We start from the raw sequence: 17,203 nt of genomic DNA on the forward strand, positions 1-17,203 counted from the left end.
TGCTTCTAATGAAGATTTCTAATGAGACAGTTATAATCTAAATCCAATACGGAAGTCTCAAATTACTATGAACAAATAAGGGAAAAATAGGAAGTGAGCCTATTAATTTTTAGTACTAAATTACAGATATAATTGGATAAAGCTTAAAAAAGGGAAATGATCCTCTAAGAAACCACACTTATTTAAAAGTTGTCCATGGGCAAGTTCTTCACTGTCACCAAATAAGCAGTGCTAACTTGTCCAATGGGAAAAGAACCCCAATTCTTATTTTGGCCTTTTAATTGTCTTTATTTTATGGTCACCTTTTATTTGTCAGAGCTAACAATTTATGAAAAACCGCTCAATTAAAAGTACTAGGTATTTGTTTTTTTAAACCCCAAACATACTGATTACGGAAAATCTGGGTACTGGAAAATTTGCAATCCTTTTAAATATAGATGTCTATTTATTTTAACTTCTGTGTTTTCATTTTTAAAATTTACTATAGAATTGATTATTCCATGCGTTAACTTATTATCAGGCATCTGATGCAGTAAGTTAAAATTTTTAGTATTGTATTTACTGAAAACAAACAAAAAATGATAGTCAATTTAAATGAATCCATATTTCTTTATATTGTTTGCACCTTTCATTCACCTGAAGTCCAATCTCTAGGACATTTTTGTATAAAATCATATTAAGAATTTGAACTCTTTTGTAATTAAGATTTTTAAAACCCCCCCTAAACACAGAAACAGGAGGCTCCAGTAGGTTTATAGACAGAGGCAGAAAGATTAATGTTTGACCCAATTAAAAAAAAAATCAAAATGTAACAACCATTTACTAATATTTAACAAACAGCTGGTTTCCCTACTTCACTTCCTATTCGCCTTCTTTCCCTCCCCCACTAGACAGGAAACGGCTTTTGACAACAAATGAATCAGCTAGAAGTTAAAAAGCCAGCAGCAGCCCAGCAGCTGATTCTTCATGGTTTCCAATCACAAGGACTTAGAAAAAACTTATCCCCTCCTCTCTCTCACCAACAACTACTGAAGAATTAAAGCCTAGTAGTATAAAAGATTCATTAAGACTTATGAAAGAGGCTAACAGGTTAAACTACTAAACTGATCTTGTCAGGGAAGTAAGCAGAGCCCAATGGTTAAATTTGCATACAAATCCTCCACCAGAGTGATAACAGACTATGCAAACTTTGACACTACTGTCAATTCACACAACTGGAATGCAAGAATGGAAAATGGTGAGCACCCAATGGACTTGGTCTGAATTAATTATACTTTCCAAAGATTTAAAAAAAGATAATGTGTCAACTACTTAAGGCTATATGAATATACACACACTCAAATACATTTTCTTTACCAGCACATTCACTATTTTAAATAATATTCAAGTATAATTTATCCTTGATTCTATAAATATAAAACTCTTATTAACAGTACTGAAAGCATAAAGATCTTTCAGTATAATTCAGCAGATGCTTAATTTATACACTAGGTTCAAATGACACATTTACTAAACATGATTTTTAAAATATTAAACTCATTTTAAAATACTAACACTCATCCTAGTTTACAAATTTAATTATTTGAAAGTTAAGGCCTTATTTTTTATAAGAGGCAGAAGCCTAGAGTTATCAATAACCTACTAAAATAAGCATAAATGTGAAACTAAGAACAAAAGTGTATTTACCACAATTATTCCCAACAACGTTTGAGAGATTTCAAGTGCGCCTCTTACCACAATAGCATGAGGAGAATGCACTAAAGGCTTTAGTTCATTCAGGTCATTTTCTGCCTGCAAAAATTGGTATAAGAGAAAAACAGAAATGTCACAAAATGCACATCAAATATATAATTTTAGCAGCAGTTACACAGCTCTATATGCCCTACTTTACCTTATCCCAGTCTCCTTCCATGACATGATTTCGGAATTTGGTAGCAGAAGGATGTTCTAAACGACATCCTGACTCTTGCATGAGGAGATCAACAGTCTGGCTGCAGGAGAGATACAGTGTAAAAAAGACCTGACCAACTTCAGGGTTTACTCTTCCAAATAAACTACGGCCTATGAAAACAGTTGCAAAACTTCTTAAGCTAACCTCATGATGAAGAAAAAAGAAATGAATAGCTTTGATGTGCTTGGCTAAACAAACTTGATTTTTAAACTGCCATCTACATTTATAGCTAGTCAAGTTAAAAACCTTCTTGAAACCAGAATCAAAATAAATTGTTCCTACTTTTACCATTTAACGCCTTTAATGAAGTATAAAATTTCTAAAAACGTGTTTTTTAACCAACCGGTTAAAAAAAATGAAAAACTAGGATCTACATACTAACCACTTTACTACGTTTGGAAAGATAAAAATTTTAGTTGTTAGTCTTGTTAGTTCCATACAAGACGATGGAGATGACCTGTTTTAGGTAAGAGCCTTATATCCAGGTATTATGTTTGCAAAGAAATTCTAAGAGGTCAAACTTTAAAATTGAAATAAATCCAGCACCAAAAATCATTCCCTTTCTCTCTATACTAAAAATAGCAAATTTACTATGGTGTAGGTTCCAAACAGTCACGAGTTATTTCCTCCTGCTGCTGTCAGCTTGCTTCTTGTCTCAGTAATATGTTCTGTTAGCATTTACAAAATCTGTTTTCATACTAATCCTTTTTCTTAGGGAATGAAGTGAAATCTTCCTTTGGTGTATTTCTTTTAGAGCATAAAAGATTCACCAAATGTGGTTTCTTCCATCAGATATTTTGATATCTAAGAATCTTTATCAGTCTTACATATTTGTTTACGTTTCAATGCTTTCTTATGCAGCTCCATTTATTTTTCAGCAAAAAACAGTGCAATAATCTGCCTGAGAATCAAAATATTTATGTCACTTTTAAAAAGTGCTCTTTCTCTCTCTCTCCCCAGAACAAATCTATAAATCCAAAAATACACAGGCGAGCCTAAGGGCTTATTTTAATCTATGCTTTGAAGCTGGAAACTGACTGTTGCATGTTGTTCCCTAGTCTTATTCTGTCTGGTTCTGCTTCATCCTCCACTGGGCTCCACTGCACTCCCACCAATCCCACCTTCCACCCCCTTGGTTTTTCTTTGTGTGTATACAAAACGGGGGTTTGAGGCCAAGATCGTCTACCTTCACCCTAGTTCAGGTATACAAGGCCATCCAAATTGTATGTGAAAATAAATGATTCACCAGATCAGATGTCTCTTTTTCAGAGGCAATCAACTTCGTAGTATTACACTGGTATCTCAGGCAAGTTAGTGGTAGGCCTCTGGTACACACAGAAGGGCCTTTAAATGACATCAACATGGTATCTTACTTCATTATTCCCATCAGATTTATTCAGCAGCCTCCTTCCAAATTATCCCAGTCCCTCAGTTCCCATAAACACTTGTAAGTGATTGTCCTTCCTGATTGGTAGTTTGCCTGGGTTGTCGGTCATGGTTGGGGGTTGGGAGGTGTCCCACAAAGATGCCTCTGAGATACACTTGAAAAACAAATCCTCCAAGGTTCATTATTTCCACCAGCTCTAATCCACCCCTCCCCCAACACATACAGAGACACACTCCCGCATCTGTCTTTATTGACAGACAAGCTCTTAAAGGTGTGTGGGGAGGGGTGAATCTTTTGGATTCTACGACCCCTCCCCAACCCCCAACGGCCTGTCTCCTCTCACAATTTGTCAGACTGATTGATTTTCCCTTATTTCCCTTCAGGTCAGCTCCTCCTCCCTGGGCGGCCTGTCTGAGCTGCGTCCTCCTGTGTCCTGGGCCCTGCGGCCCAGCAGTAATTCTCTCTCTGCCTGAGCTCTTTCCAGCACCCCCCACCCCCGCCACCTCCTTCCCCGCCAGCTTCCGTCCCTCTGTCCGTCCACACCAGCTGCCTGTAAGGGATACTTACTTGAGCCCTAAGCCATTCAAGTGCTGTCCTATTAGCCTAATGACATCCTCATCTGACTGGGAGAGCCGCTTCTTCTTCTTGAGGCTGCTGCCCAGTTCTGGGGTGGCCAAGGAAGAGGAGGCGGCGGTGGTGGCGGAGGCAGCTGCGACCGTGGCAGAGGCTGCGGCGGCGGCCCCGCCGGGGACCCCGTTATTGACATTCAGGCTGTTGCTATTGTTGCTGGCGGCGGAGGGGGCGGAAGGCAGGAGCCCATTGGCATGGGCCAGGTCCCCCGCGGACGACGACGACGAGGGGGACGACTCCCCGTTCTGAGCCGAAAGGCAGGCGAGTTCCTGGGTCTGTCCCTGGCCCCCGCCGCCCCCTCCTCCTCCACCGCCGCCGCCGCCGCCGCCTCCTCCTCCTCCTGCCCCGTTGGCCTGCATGATGCTGCCGCTGACCAGGCTGTGGCTGCTACTTCGGTGGGGGACGGCAGCGGCGGCGGAAGGGGCAGCAGCCGGGGGGAGTCCCACCACTACCACCACGGAGGAGGAGGAGGAGGACGACGACGACGACGAGGACGAGGACGACGAGGACGGAGGGGAGAGGCCTGCTCTGCCTGCCGAAGCCCCGGGCTCTCCTGCTCCCTCCGCCGCCGAGGCTCGGGGTTTCTTCCGCGGGGGCGGGGAGGCTCCGCCGGTGTCCGAGTCGGAGGAGGAGGAAGCGGAGGCCAGAGTTTCCTCGCCGAGAGAGGCCGTGGTGGGAAGCCGGTGGGGCGAGGCGGGGGAGGGGAGGCGGGGGCCGGGGAGAGGGTCGGGGTGAGGGGGGGCGGGGGAGGCGGGGAGGGGGTCAGGGTAAGGGGGTGAGAGGAGGGGGAGGCGGAGGGAAAAGAGGAGGAGGGGGAGAAGGAGGATCCGGGCCCTTTCCCCCCCCCCTCCCGGAGGCAGCTCGGAAGCGCGGCCCGGGGGTCGGGCCGGGGGGCGCCGCGGGGCGGCTGCGGGGGCGCGGGGCCCGCCGCTGGGCTGAGCCCCGGCGGTGGCGGCGGCGGCGGCGGCGGGCGGCAGCGGAGGCAGCTGCCGCCTCTGTCCTCGGGTCCGCTCCGCTCTGCTCCCTGGTGTGTTGATTCTTCCCCCAGCTGCTGCCTAATGGAGTCCAGGCGCTCGCGTCACAGGAAATGCCTATACTGCCCTCCTCACTCACTTCCGGTGGCAGGTATGGAACCTATAGGGGGCCTGTCACCCGGCACGTGCGCCGGGGGCAGGCCGGGCCGTGGGGGAGGGAGGCCGGCGGGCCGGCGGGGCCGACCCCGACCCCGACCCCGACCCGACTCGACCCACCCGGAGCCCGGGCCTGGCGGGCTCGGCCTCGCTCCCAGCGCCCTGGCGGGGCTGCCTCGGCGAGGAGTAAGTTTGTAAGCGCCCTCCGAGGCCCGGCGTGCACAGGAGGGCCGCGATCGTGGGCGCGAGTGTGTGCGTCTGTGCCTCAGTGTGACCTAGAAACGTCGGGCGTGCGGAGGGACCGCAGATCCTCCATCGTCGGTGAAGATGGGCTCGAGCAGGTGGCGAGGTTTTGTAACGAGAACTTCCAGGCACTGGGCGGCGGCAGGCACTGTCGGCTCACTTAATGGTAACCAGGATTGACCAGTTCTTCATTTGAGTGTGGAAAACTCGAATTTCCACAGCCAGGTGCCACACGCAATTGTTGTGCCCGGGCCGTCCCGGGAGGTTTGAGATGATGAGAATCTGTGCTCCACCCGGGAAGGTGGAATAATGGATGACAGCAATATCTGATGGGGGCAAGAAGTCACCAAAAGGCTAGGGGTGTAGAGAGGCGGGGAGGGACTTAGCTGAGGGGCTTTCACTCTTTTTTTAGCTCTTGCCCAGCATCTCCTTTTTCCTCCAGTTTCCTCTTGAGTCACTGCCCGGTTTAGACAGCAGTAATATAGACGAAGTAGTTGTCTCCAAAACATGCATATTAAGGAGAATTAAGACTAAACTTGAGATCCAGGCTTGAAATTTTTAGGTGAAATGTGAGCTTCGGTGTCACTGTCACTTACCCATTTATGTGGATGTAGAAATTCAGCCACAAAGAGCTGGGCTGAATCTTGATCATTGGTGAATAGTCTCCATTATCCCAAACAATTATTCACATGTGTGTGGTTGGTAACCTATACACCTGATCTGTACAAACATTTTCTCAGAAATTTAAAATACCTTTCTCTAAAGTAGTTTCCCCATGAGAAAAAGCATAGACTCAACTAATGCATCTTATAGCTCTGAAATTTGCAATATTAATAACTCAAGGTAACTTTGAGGCCATTGGTTACATTTCAGATTTAGAGAAATAATTTTAAAAAATGCTTATGAGAAATTATTAAAGAATCCTGAACTCTATTGATCCTCAGACTGGAGGAAGGGAGAAGACCAATGCAAGATCTGACAAAGATTTAGCTTTTAGTCTCATCTCTTAAATATGCTTCCAAGTGGAGGTATAATTGCAAGGTGACTCACAGTTGATGTTTTTATGCATCAGAGACAAACCTGAGTTCCAACTAAGGTTCATAGGGCACTGCCACTGTATCCAGCAGAGCCTGAATTACTAGATAGTAAACACTTCAGAGATCCTTGTTTGTATATTAACTTTAGACAACCTTATTATTAAAAGCATTGTTATTGTTTATATAAAATTAAATTTTGCAGAGTCATTTATAATAATGCATTAGACCCATAGCAGTATTGAGGACAAGCTTCTGAATAAAGTCTATTGCTTTCATAAAGGAAACAATTACTTAGTGGTAGCTACAGACAAGGCTCACACTTCATTAACAAAAATAAAGGATAGAAGGAAAAAGAAACTGAACTCAATTGGTGTCTAAACTCAATATGTATATCCCAGCTTTTCTATTTTTAATGAGCCCAAGACTGCTCTCATTAGAATTCTGAATTTATGAAGTCCATGTGCGCACACATTTTTCTCTAAACTAAAATACAGCTGAAGACTCTGTTGTCTGAACTCTGGGTGTTTTTAGAGCTAGATTTCAAGTCCATGTGCAGATGTATAATTCTGAAATACCACTCTGTACATGCTCAGAAACCTTCAGTAATATCGTATTCACACTCAGAAACCTTCAGTAATACCGTATTACCTGCAGGATACAATCCAGAATCTTATCTTGCTTGCCACAGACTGACCTCAGTCTTTCTTTTTGACTTTGTCTCTTACTGCTCCCTTTATGAACCTTTCATTACTGTCCCCAAAATATGCTGGACTCACTTCTGAGTCCATTCACACCCTTCCACCTTCTCTCCATGCCTCTGATGCTGTCCAATTCTGTCCGTCTTTCAAGACTCGGCTCTCTTCCCACCTCCTCAGGAGAGCCTTTCTGCCTTGCAGCCTCCTAGCTCTCCTGTGAGTATCACTTATTTAGGCTTCCAGTTTGAAGGCTGCTTGTAATGTTTTTTTTAAACTGACTAAGACCCCTTCTTCAAGTCATCAGAGAGGAGCCTTTCTAGACCTCTGTTCCCCTGATTTACTTTCCCCTTTCCCCTTCCTCCTGGAAAAGACTGAGATAGATTTAGGAATAAAGATCCATGCTGTCTTCTAGGGAAAAAAATTGAATGTATATTTAGGTATTTGATTCATTTAACTTCGTTTCTGTGCTATTTTAACAGGTCTTTATATGACCAGCCCTGTGCTAGGTCCAAGTAAGAGGTAACTTATTGTCCTAGATATATTCAAGCAAAGGCTTTCAGATAGATCACCCTCGGTCAGGGATGTTACAGAGTAGATGGTTGAACTAATTGATGGCTAAGGACTTTCCAACTACAAGATGTCTGTGAATTATGTACATATGAGACTCCCAATGTGTATAAATTCTTTGAGTCAGCATCTGTGTATTGTTCATCTAAGCCAGTATTTTTCAGATTGTGGGTCCTAATCCATCTGTGAGTCAAGAGATCAGTGTATTGGTCATGATTACAATTTAAAAATAATGAAATGGGAAAGTAAAAAAGCATAGAAAATATCCAAGTCAGTCATCCATAGGAAGGATCATTCTTATTTTGTGAAGGTTTTGTTTCAATGACAGATAACATAGGTTTGCTTTTACAAAGCAAATACATTTCTTCTGTAGGCCATTCTCGAAAAAGTTTGCAAAACACTCATTTAGGCCAGTCCTGACTGACAGAAAGGCAACTCGAGAAATAGGTGTTAGATATCTGAATGACAGATTACTAGTTCTGTCCAAGGCAGTGCCTCAGCTGTAAAAATGAAAAGCTACTAGATTTAAAAAGCTGAGATAGTATGGGTGTTTATAATAAAACATAACGCCAATTTTCACAGAATTTGTAAAACTAGAAGAGATTGTTATTCTTCTGTCAGCGTTTAAGTTTGGTGTCTCAACCTGGTACTTAGCAACATCACTATTACTCAATTTATTAAATTTCCATTAGAAGAGATAGTTTTCAGGCTCTCACGTATCCCTGCAGGGGGATATATTTACATCTCTAGCGTTTCTTTGTTTGTGGAGGGGGCGGTCCTCAAACTGGCAAGCTGGACTTGTTAGACTTGGGTGGGCTTGGGAGAATTCGGGAAGGAGCACTGTTCTTGGAGTCAGAGCGCTTAATCGGCTGATTGACCTTGGGCAAGTCATTTAACTTCGCTGTCCTGCAGTCATTTCATGAATGAAGTGGGGATAATGGCACTGGCCTACCTGCCTCAGAGAATTGATCTGTGAGTCAAATGAGATATCAAATATAAAAAAATATTTGGAAAAACTATCTTGAAAGCTTTCTAAATGTAACTTCAATTCTCCATCATTTCAAAAAAGGTTTGAAGCAACTAAGTGCAAAGATATGATGATTTAAATTATGAACATGTCTGAGCTGTGGACTCTTAATCACTTTTTAACCCCAACTCTGCCACTCAGCTGTGTTCGTGTGCACTTCTGGGCAGACAGCTCTGAATATCGTGCTTCATGTTGGGCTTCCGTGAGCCAGGAGTTTCTAATACCTGTGTAACAGAGTGAAGGGCACAGTCACCTGGCAATGTTACTCTTGCCTGCAGGTCTCTCCAGGGCTTGCTTATTTTTCCCCTTCTACAAACATTCCACTCATGCCACAAGCATCCAGCATCCTCCTGTAAGTGGGGTAGGGGTGGCACACCCCATGGATCTAAGTGCAGGGCAGGAGCCTTCACACTCGGAAGTGATGAGGAAGAATATTCACCGTCTTCTCAGCTGAATACAGTCCTTTTCTCAGGTGCCATCTCAGGCTGTGCCTGAGACCCATTTGGTACAAATAACAGGGTCTCAGGAAATTTTCTGAAGGGACTGAAATAAACCAAGAGAACTAGGTTGTTCTTTTCCCACCACACAGCCGGGATAGACTGCTTGTTCTCGCTGCACTGACTATAACAAAATGCATGTAACACTAAGATGTGTGCGCAGAGACATTCACTGTGCGTGCAGAGATAGTCACTGAAGCGTTGTTAAGAGCAGAAACAATGTGGTTATCACCATGTGCTGATACGGAAATAATATCAAGATATATTAAGTAAAAAATGCCTGTAACAAAACAGTGTGCATAATACGCATTTTGGTTAATAAATGAACATATATGCATACATTATTCTTTCTGGTAGGAGAGAAAAGCATAAAACAGTGGTTTACCTTTAGGTGGAAGGACTACGGTGCTGAGGAGGGAGATTCCAATTTTTTCTGTTTGATACTTTTTTGCATTTCCTAACTATGTGTAAGTATTTCTTTAAAGTGTCAGTAGGGGTTATTTGAATTTTGCTTTTTTGGTGTGTTAATAAGTCATGTTTTTAAAGCATTCATGTTTTTAGAAATACACTCAAACTATCAAAATATTCATGGGAATTTACTCATAATAAAAACATGCCATGTAAAGCAGTGTTGTGTTTAGTTGATGACATTAAATATATTTGCTTTTAAAACATCTCCTTTGCATTACCTGGACCTCCCATGTTCTCAGATGCTAACTCTGCATATATACACCGCCATCTCTCATTTAGTTAAATTCATCAGGGGAATAAAGGGCAAAAAGACATTCCTATTTATTAATTTTGAAAAATAGATAAATAATTAATAGTCCCTGGAGTCCGTGTACAGTGGACAGCAGGCCCTTGGGGCAGTCTTCCTTCTTCTCAAGTTCATATATACATTCATCCTTCCAGACTATGATAATAGTAAATAATAGTGGCAAAACAATTACGATTGTTAAAAGAAACATTCTAATTATTACAAGAAACTATATTTTCTGAATATGTATACACAGCCCATTTAGAAGTAATGGTCTGATGACTAAACTACAAATTAAAAAATGTAAAGACTGTAGCAGGTGATTATTCATAAAGTTTGAAAAACTGAAAGAATCTCTGAACTTCTTCAATTTTATTTTAAAATTGTGCTCTCTAGTAACTATACTAAATGTATAGACAAATGTGACACATTATAATAGCCTAAATCTAAGGGGAAAAAAAGCTGAATGAGCTCATGAATGCCAGTCAGTAACAAGAAAATAGCAAAACCATAGCTCTTAGCTTCTTTCTGTGGCTTGTGGAGCGGTCCTCGGCTAAATCAGGACCAACAGAGTTTTAGATCTTGCTGGTTCCTTTAATACTAATGGGGTTGTATCTTTACATAAGAGCAGCCTTTCTTTATACATTTCTGAAATAAAAGTATAAGCGCTTTCTGCTACATCTCTGACCCTTTATTTCAGAATACCTTTTCCTCTATCCCTAAATGATAGACAAATGTTATGAACATAGAAATAGATGTGTTTGTAAGGCTTAGCCACAGAGTTTCAACAGCACTTCTCTTTTCATTTTGTTTCCTGGTGTCCACTCTCCATTCTTATCCTTTCCTGTGATGGCACATGTCCACGACAGGGCTTCCGTAATAATCAAAAATACTAAAAGCTAACACCAGGCATTGTTTGAAGTGATTTACACACATTGTATTATTTTAACTTCATCAACCTTATGAGCTATATGCTCTTATTACCCCCATTTTACAGGTGATAAACTGACACAGAAAACCTGAGGTCACAGAGCTGGTGTGTGGGAGAGCTGGGTGCACAGGCTTCAGAGCTGTGTGCTCAATCTCTGCACTTGTCAGAGATGGCTGGTATTAGTCTGAAAAGTACCCATTGTTTAAATGCTTACGGGCCAAAAGAAGAAATAGAGCAAGTCCTGTAAATTAATGTCTGAACTTTGCCCTTTTTGTGTACATGAAATCTTGGTCCTTCACCTGTAAAGCCCCCATTATCTCAGCCTAATTAGTTGTAGGTAAATGAGCCCATGAGGGTCAGTAAAATGTTTTCCTTCCTTCAGAAGCTACCACAGGGAGTGCCAGCAAGTTCCTTATCAAAGATACAGTTCATTTCTCCAAGGAGTCCTTGTTGAAACGCAACATTTTGCCTAGGAGGGATAGCACACTAAACTAGGTGTAACCTGGAGATTCATCAGTTTAGCTGACTTCACCTTAAAAAGGTGAGTGAGGGCCAGAAGGAATGAATAATTTAATTTCCCTTTGAAGTGGGAAAGCTCCAAACCCAGAGGGCTTGGAGACACATTAAGTCCGGAGGCCGTAACCAGCTTGTTTTGCAACTGCTTGTACCTGTCTAATGAGGGTTTTTCAACGGTGTAAGCCTCTCCTAGTTTAGGATACCGGAATAAGAAAGAGCCAGCCTTGATTTACGCAGGAATTCATACTTGATTGCTTTACTCCATTAGCAGCTCCAGCCAGGTCAGCTGTAGAGGAAGACAGACAACTGAGACGAGGCAAGGCTGTATAGTTTAGTATCCGGGATAGGACAGGAAGGGCCAGCTCAGGGAGGTTACAGGAGCTTCTGTTGAGAGTCTGATCTTTCCTAGAGGGCAGCTAGATTGCTTGGAGACCTTGCAGTGGCATGTACCCCCAAAGAATATGGGTAAATGATTGCTCTGTCATATCCGCGTCCCCAGTAAAACTGCTTTTTTTTAACTGCTTCTCTTGAGAGTAGGCACACTATGTCTCCTAGGCCGGTCATTGTGCAGATGTGGTAGGGGTCCTCCTCTGTTTCAGATACTCTGCTTGATAATGAAGGAGTGGCCCAGATTACTTCTTGAGGTCCCCGTAGTCTAAGGGTTCAGTGTTTCAGGTTTCCGTCATCACTGCATATTATTTGATTAGGTTGGGGATGGGTAGGAGAGAGGAGTCATAAATAGTTCCAAAGCATAAAACCTTGGCTGTGTCATAGCTTTAAAAAAGACTTTATTATTATACACAAAGGTAGAGAGAATTGTACAGCGATTCCCATGTGTCCACCACCCAGCTACAACAGCTAGCAACTCATTTGTTCTTGTTCTATCCATCCTCCTCCTTCTGATTATTTTGCAGCAAATCCAAGGCAATATTTTATTTATAATATATGTATTTATAATTCAGTATGTAGCTCTAAAAGGTAACTCTTTTTGAAAACATTGCCACTATGCCATTATCACACCTAAAAAATCTAATAATGTCTAGGTTATCATCATATGTGTAGTTAGTGTTCAAATTTCCCTGTCTCGCAAATTCTTTTTAACAGTTGTCTTATATGAAGCAAGAGCCTAAAAAGGTCCACACATTGCATTTGGCTGATAGATTTCTAAAGTCTCACTTTTTGGGGAAAGCATTTTTACTGAAATATAGTACATAGTGAGTGTAATATAGTATATAGTGTATAGTAAAGGATATAAAGTTTTGTATTAAGCACAAATCCTTAAGTGTACAACTCAGCAAAGTCTTTCCTGTGAAGTCAACACCCACGTCATGAAATAGAACTGTATCAGGACCCCAGTAGTACCTTACTGTAGATTTAATTTGTATTTCTCTCATGACTAATGTTAATTCCTTTCTAAATATTTTTTGAGCCATTTGTGTATTCTCTTTTATGAAGTGCCTTTTTAAAGTCTTTCACTCCTCCCTTTAAAAATTGTTTCCTCTTATTGATTTGTGGAATTCTTTATATATTCTGAATATGAGTCCTTTGTTGAATACATGTACTGCGAATTTCTTCTCCCACTGTGTGGTTTGCCCTCACTCTCTTAATGAGCAGAAGTTCTTAATGAAATCCACTTCATCAACTGTTCCCGTTATGGTTTGTGCTTTTCGTGTTCTACTTTAGCAGTCATGTCCTCAAGGGCATGATGATATTCTCATAAGTTACCCTCCGGAAATTTTAATGTTTTACTTTTCCAAATTATGCCTATACGCTTTCTAGAATTTAGTTTCGTGTTGGGGCATGAGTTAGGAGTCAAGGTTAATGTGTTCTTCCATGTGAATATCCAGATGATCCCGCACCATTTTGAAAGGACGACCCTTTTCCCGCTGTCCTGCAGTGTTATCATTGTCATAAATTATAGAGAACTGGACATGTGTGGGTCTGTTTCTAAACTCTCTTTGTTCTATTGGTCTATTTGTTTATCTTTATGCCTGCCTCGATACAAGTTTGTGCTAGTACCTTGCTGACTTAATTGCTATAATTTTATAATAAGTTTTGCCGTTTGGGAGTGTAAATCTAATCAATTCTGTTTTTCTTCTTCAAGATTGTCTTGGAAATTCTTGGCCTGTTGTGTTTCATAGAAAAAAATAGAATCATCTTGTCAGTTTACACACAAAAAAAGTTGCTGGGATTTTGGCTGGAATTAAAATCTATAGATCAATTTGGAGAGAAAATGATATACATAGTATTGAATCTTTGTATCTAGGAATATGGCATGTTTCTCCATTGATATAGGTTGTCTTTAATTTTTCTTAGAAGTTTTTTTTAATTTTATGGGTAGATCTTGCACATCTTCTATTAGATTTATTCCTATGTATTGGATTGTTAAAAAATTAAAATAAAGATTTAAAAAATTCTATAGTGCTTTACAATTTGCAAAAGTTTAAAACACATGATTTTATATAATCCCATATTAACCCCCTTTTAAAATTCCTCACTCCTATGTTGCCTCTCCCTATTCCTTTTCCCCAGTTGTCACTGCTAATTTGTTCTATGTGTGAGTCTGTTTCTTTTTTGTTTTATTCACTAATTTGTTGTATTTTTAGATTCTGCATATAAGGGATGCCATACAGTATTTGTCTTTCTCTGTCTGACTTATTTCACTTAGCATAATGCCGTTCAAGTCCATCCATGTTGTTGCAAATGGCAAAATTTCATTCTTTTTATGACTGAGTAGTATTCCATTGTATATACATACCACAACTTCTTTATCCTTTATCCATTGATGGACACTTATGTTGTTTCCATATTTTGGCTATTGTGAATAATGCTGCAATGAACATAGGGGTGCATATATCTTTTTTTAAATTGAGGTACAGTTGATTTACAATATTATATTAGTTTCAGATGTAAAACATAGTGGTACCAAATTTTTATAGATTATACTCCATTTATAGTTAGTATAAAATTATTGGCTATATTCCCTGTGCTGTACAATACATTCTTATAGCTTGTTTATTTCATACATAGTAGTTTGTACCTCTTAATCCCTTAGCCCTGCCTTGCCCCTTCCACCTTCCCTCTCCTCGCTGGTAACCATTAGTTTGTTCTTTATATCTGAGACTATTTCTTTTTTGTTATATTCACTAGTTTTTTTTATTTTTTAGATTCCACATATAAGTTATACATTATTTGTCTTTTTCTGACTTATTTCTCTAAGCATAATACCCTCCCTTTCCATCCATGTTGTTGCAAATGGCAAAATTTCATTTTTTCTTATGGCTGAGTAGTATTTCATTGTATATATGTGTGTGTGTGTGTGTGTGTGTATGTGTATATATATATATATATATATATATATGCCACATCTTTATCCATTCATCTGTTGATGGATACTTTAAAAAAAAATTTAAATAGCCATAGAGATAATTTATTACCATAAAATCTGATATGTATGTAAACATCTACCCACATAAAAAATAACACACACTGAGGTGGGGATAAAGAGTGAGCTGGGAGGAATCTGCCATAGCCTCCATCTCCCTAATGACTGCAGACTTTATCCAGCTCTGTGTTGTTGATGGACACTTAGTTTGCTTCCATATCTTGGCTCTTGTAAATGCTGCTATGAACATTGGTGTGCCTGTATCTTTTTTTGTGTATATGTATATTTTATTGAAGTATAGTTTACAATGTTGTGTCAATTTCTGGTGTACAGCATAATGTTTCAGTCATACATATACATACTTGTATTTGTTTTCATATTCTTTCTACCACAAGTTACAAGATACTGAATATAGTTCCTTGTGCTATACAGTATGAACTTGTTGTTTATTGGATTTTATGAGAATCCTCCTGTATTTCGAAGCGAGAGACACTCTGCCAGAGTTCAGTAGGTGTTTTGTGCAATTCAGTGGGTCTGTAGATGTAATTCTTGATGTATTTGTGGGAGAGGGTGAGCTGTGAATCTCTCTACTCCGCCATCTTGGCACCTCCCTGCCTGTATCTTTTTGAATGAATGCTTTTGCTTTCTTTGGATATATACCCAGAAGTGGAATTGCTGGATCATACAGTAGTTCTGTTTTTATTGTTTTGAGATACTTTCATACTGTCTTCACAGTGGCTGTACCAATTTATATTCCCACCGACAGCACACAGGGGTTCCCTTTTCTCCACATCCTTGCCAACACCTGTTATTTGTTGTCTTTTTGATAACAGCCATCCTAGCAGGTATGAGGTGATAGCTCATTGTGGTTTTGATTTGCATTTCCTTGATGATTAGTGATGTCGAGCATCTTTTCATGTGTCTGTTGGCCATCTGTGTGTCTTCTTTGGAAAAATGTCTGTTCAGTTTGCCCATTTTTAATTGGATGGTTTATTTATTTATTTATTTATTTATTTGTTTGTTTGTTTGTTATTGAATTGTGTGAGTTCTTTATATACTTTTGATGTTAATGCCTTGTTGGACATATCACTTGTAAATATCTTTTCTTATTCATTAGATTGCCTTTTCATTTTTTTTTTATGGTTTCCTTTGGTGTGCAAAGGCCTTTTAGTCTGATTAGGTCAAATTTGTTTATTTTTGCTTTTGTTTCCCTTACTTAAGGAGACAGATCCAAATAAATATTGCTAAGACTGATGTCCAAAAGCATACTGCCTGTGTTTTCTTCTAGGAATTTTATGATTTCAGGTCTTACATTCAAGTCTTTAATCCATTTTGAGTTAATGTTTGTGTATGGTATGAGATAGTGGTCTAGTTTCATGCTTTTGCTTGTGGCTGTCCAGTTTTCCAAACACCATTTATTGAAGAGACTGTCCTTTCTCCAGTGTATGTTCTTTGCTACTTTGTTGTAAATTAATTGTCCATTTATGTGTGGGTTGATTTCTGGGCTGTCAATTCTGTTCCATGTATTGGGTGTTTTTGATGCTAATATTAATGGTATCATATTTAAAATTTGATTTTCCTCCCTGTTCTAATGTTAAGACTATTGACAGGTACTTCATTATCAAAGATAAATTAAAAGTCCATATCAGAAAGATTCTTTAGTCTTTTTTTTTTTTTGAAAATCAATAAGGTTTTTTTTTTTATCTTTTGGAACCTAATTTATTTTATTTTATTTTTTAACAATATAACATTTTTTATTGATTTATAGTCATTTTACAATGTTGTGTCAAATTCCAGCGTAGAGCACAATTTTTCAGTTATACATGAGATTCTTTAGTCTTTAAAAAAAATTTTTTGTGTGTTTTTTTTGGGAGAGGGGAAGTAATTAGGTTGGTTTGTTTGTTTGTTTATTTATTTTAAGGGAGATACTGGAGATTCAACCCAGGACCTTGTGCATGCTAAGCGTGCACTCTACCACTGAGCTATATCCCCCCTCCTGATTCTCTAGTCTTGAATTTAATATGTTTTCCAGTTTATATTTGTTTTCTACTTATAAATAATTTAACAATATGGCTGGATTTTTATTTGGTTAAAGAATTTAAATTCTTTAAATACTTTCTTTGGAAGCTTTAAGTACTTCCTTTGGAAGAATCAAGAAGACGGTGGCTCCAGAAGTCTATTTAGGTGAGAACAAAGGATTCTCTTGGGAAGAACTCATCCCAAGGGAGTGGGAGCCAGGCTGGACCCACTTGACCCTGTAACAAAGCTCCGCCCCCAGGGAGGGAGACCATGTGGTGTCTGTCACTCATGTGTCTTCTGGCCTGGGTGCCCATGGACTCATGTCTCAGTCTTTTGACGTGCGGAGGGAGGGCTGTAAGTGAAAAATGGAAAGAACATTTTTACTGGTAATTTCAGAAAACACCAGGCATATGCTGTACTGCTTTGTGACC

The 17,203-nt window shown here is 40.2% G+C and overlaps 1 protein-coding gene and 1 long non-coding RNA gene across 4 annotated transcripts in view; one reads left to right on the plus strand and one right to left on the minus strand.

Moving 5' to 3' along the window:
- Positions 1 to 4,756, minus strand: part of WDR26 (WD repeat domain 26) — a 38,674-nt gene extending 33,918 nt beyond the window's left edge. The window contains exons 1-3 of one of the 2 annotated variants that reach the window (XM_010973968.3): positions 3,906 to 4,756; positions 1,892 to 1,991; positions 1,735 to 1,791 (exon numbers count right to left, since the gene is read on the minus strand). In XM_010973968.3, the coding sequence (XP_010972270.2) occupies positions 1,735 to 1,791; positions 1,892 to 1,991; positions 3,906 to 4,327 (579 nt within the window). In that variant the 5' untranslated portion in view covers positions 4,328 to 4,756. Of the gene's footprint in view, positions 1 to 1,686; positions 1,792 to 1,891; positions 1,992 to 3,905 lie in introns of both variants that reach the window. The other variant, XM_010973967.3, reaches the window with a different exon arrangement.
- Positions 4,757 to 4,876: 120 nt separating this feature from the next.
- The window catches only part of LOC105083941 (uncharacterized), a 103,374-nt gene continuing 91,047 nt past the window's right edge, over positions 4,877 to 17,203 (plus strand). The window contains exon 1 of one of the 2 annotated variants that reach the window (XR_012501814.1): positions 4,877 to 5,093. This is a non-coding gene — a long non-coding RNA (uncharacterized LOC105083941). The remainder of the gene's footprint in view (positions 5,094 to 17,203) is intronic. The other variant, XR_012501815.1, reaches the window with a different exon arrangement.

This window comes from Camelus bactrianus, chromosome 23 (assembly GCF_048773025.1).
Source record: "Camelus bactrianus isolate YW-2024 breed Bactrian camel chromosome 23, ASM4877302v1, whole genome shotgun sequence".
NCBI classification, from domain to species: Eukaryota; Metazoa; Chordata; class Mammalia; order Artiodactyla; family Camelidae; genus Camelus; species Camelus bactrianus.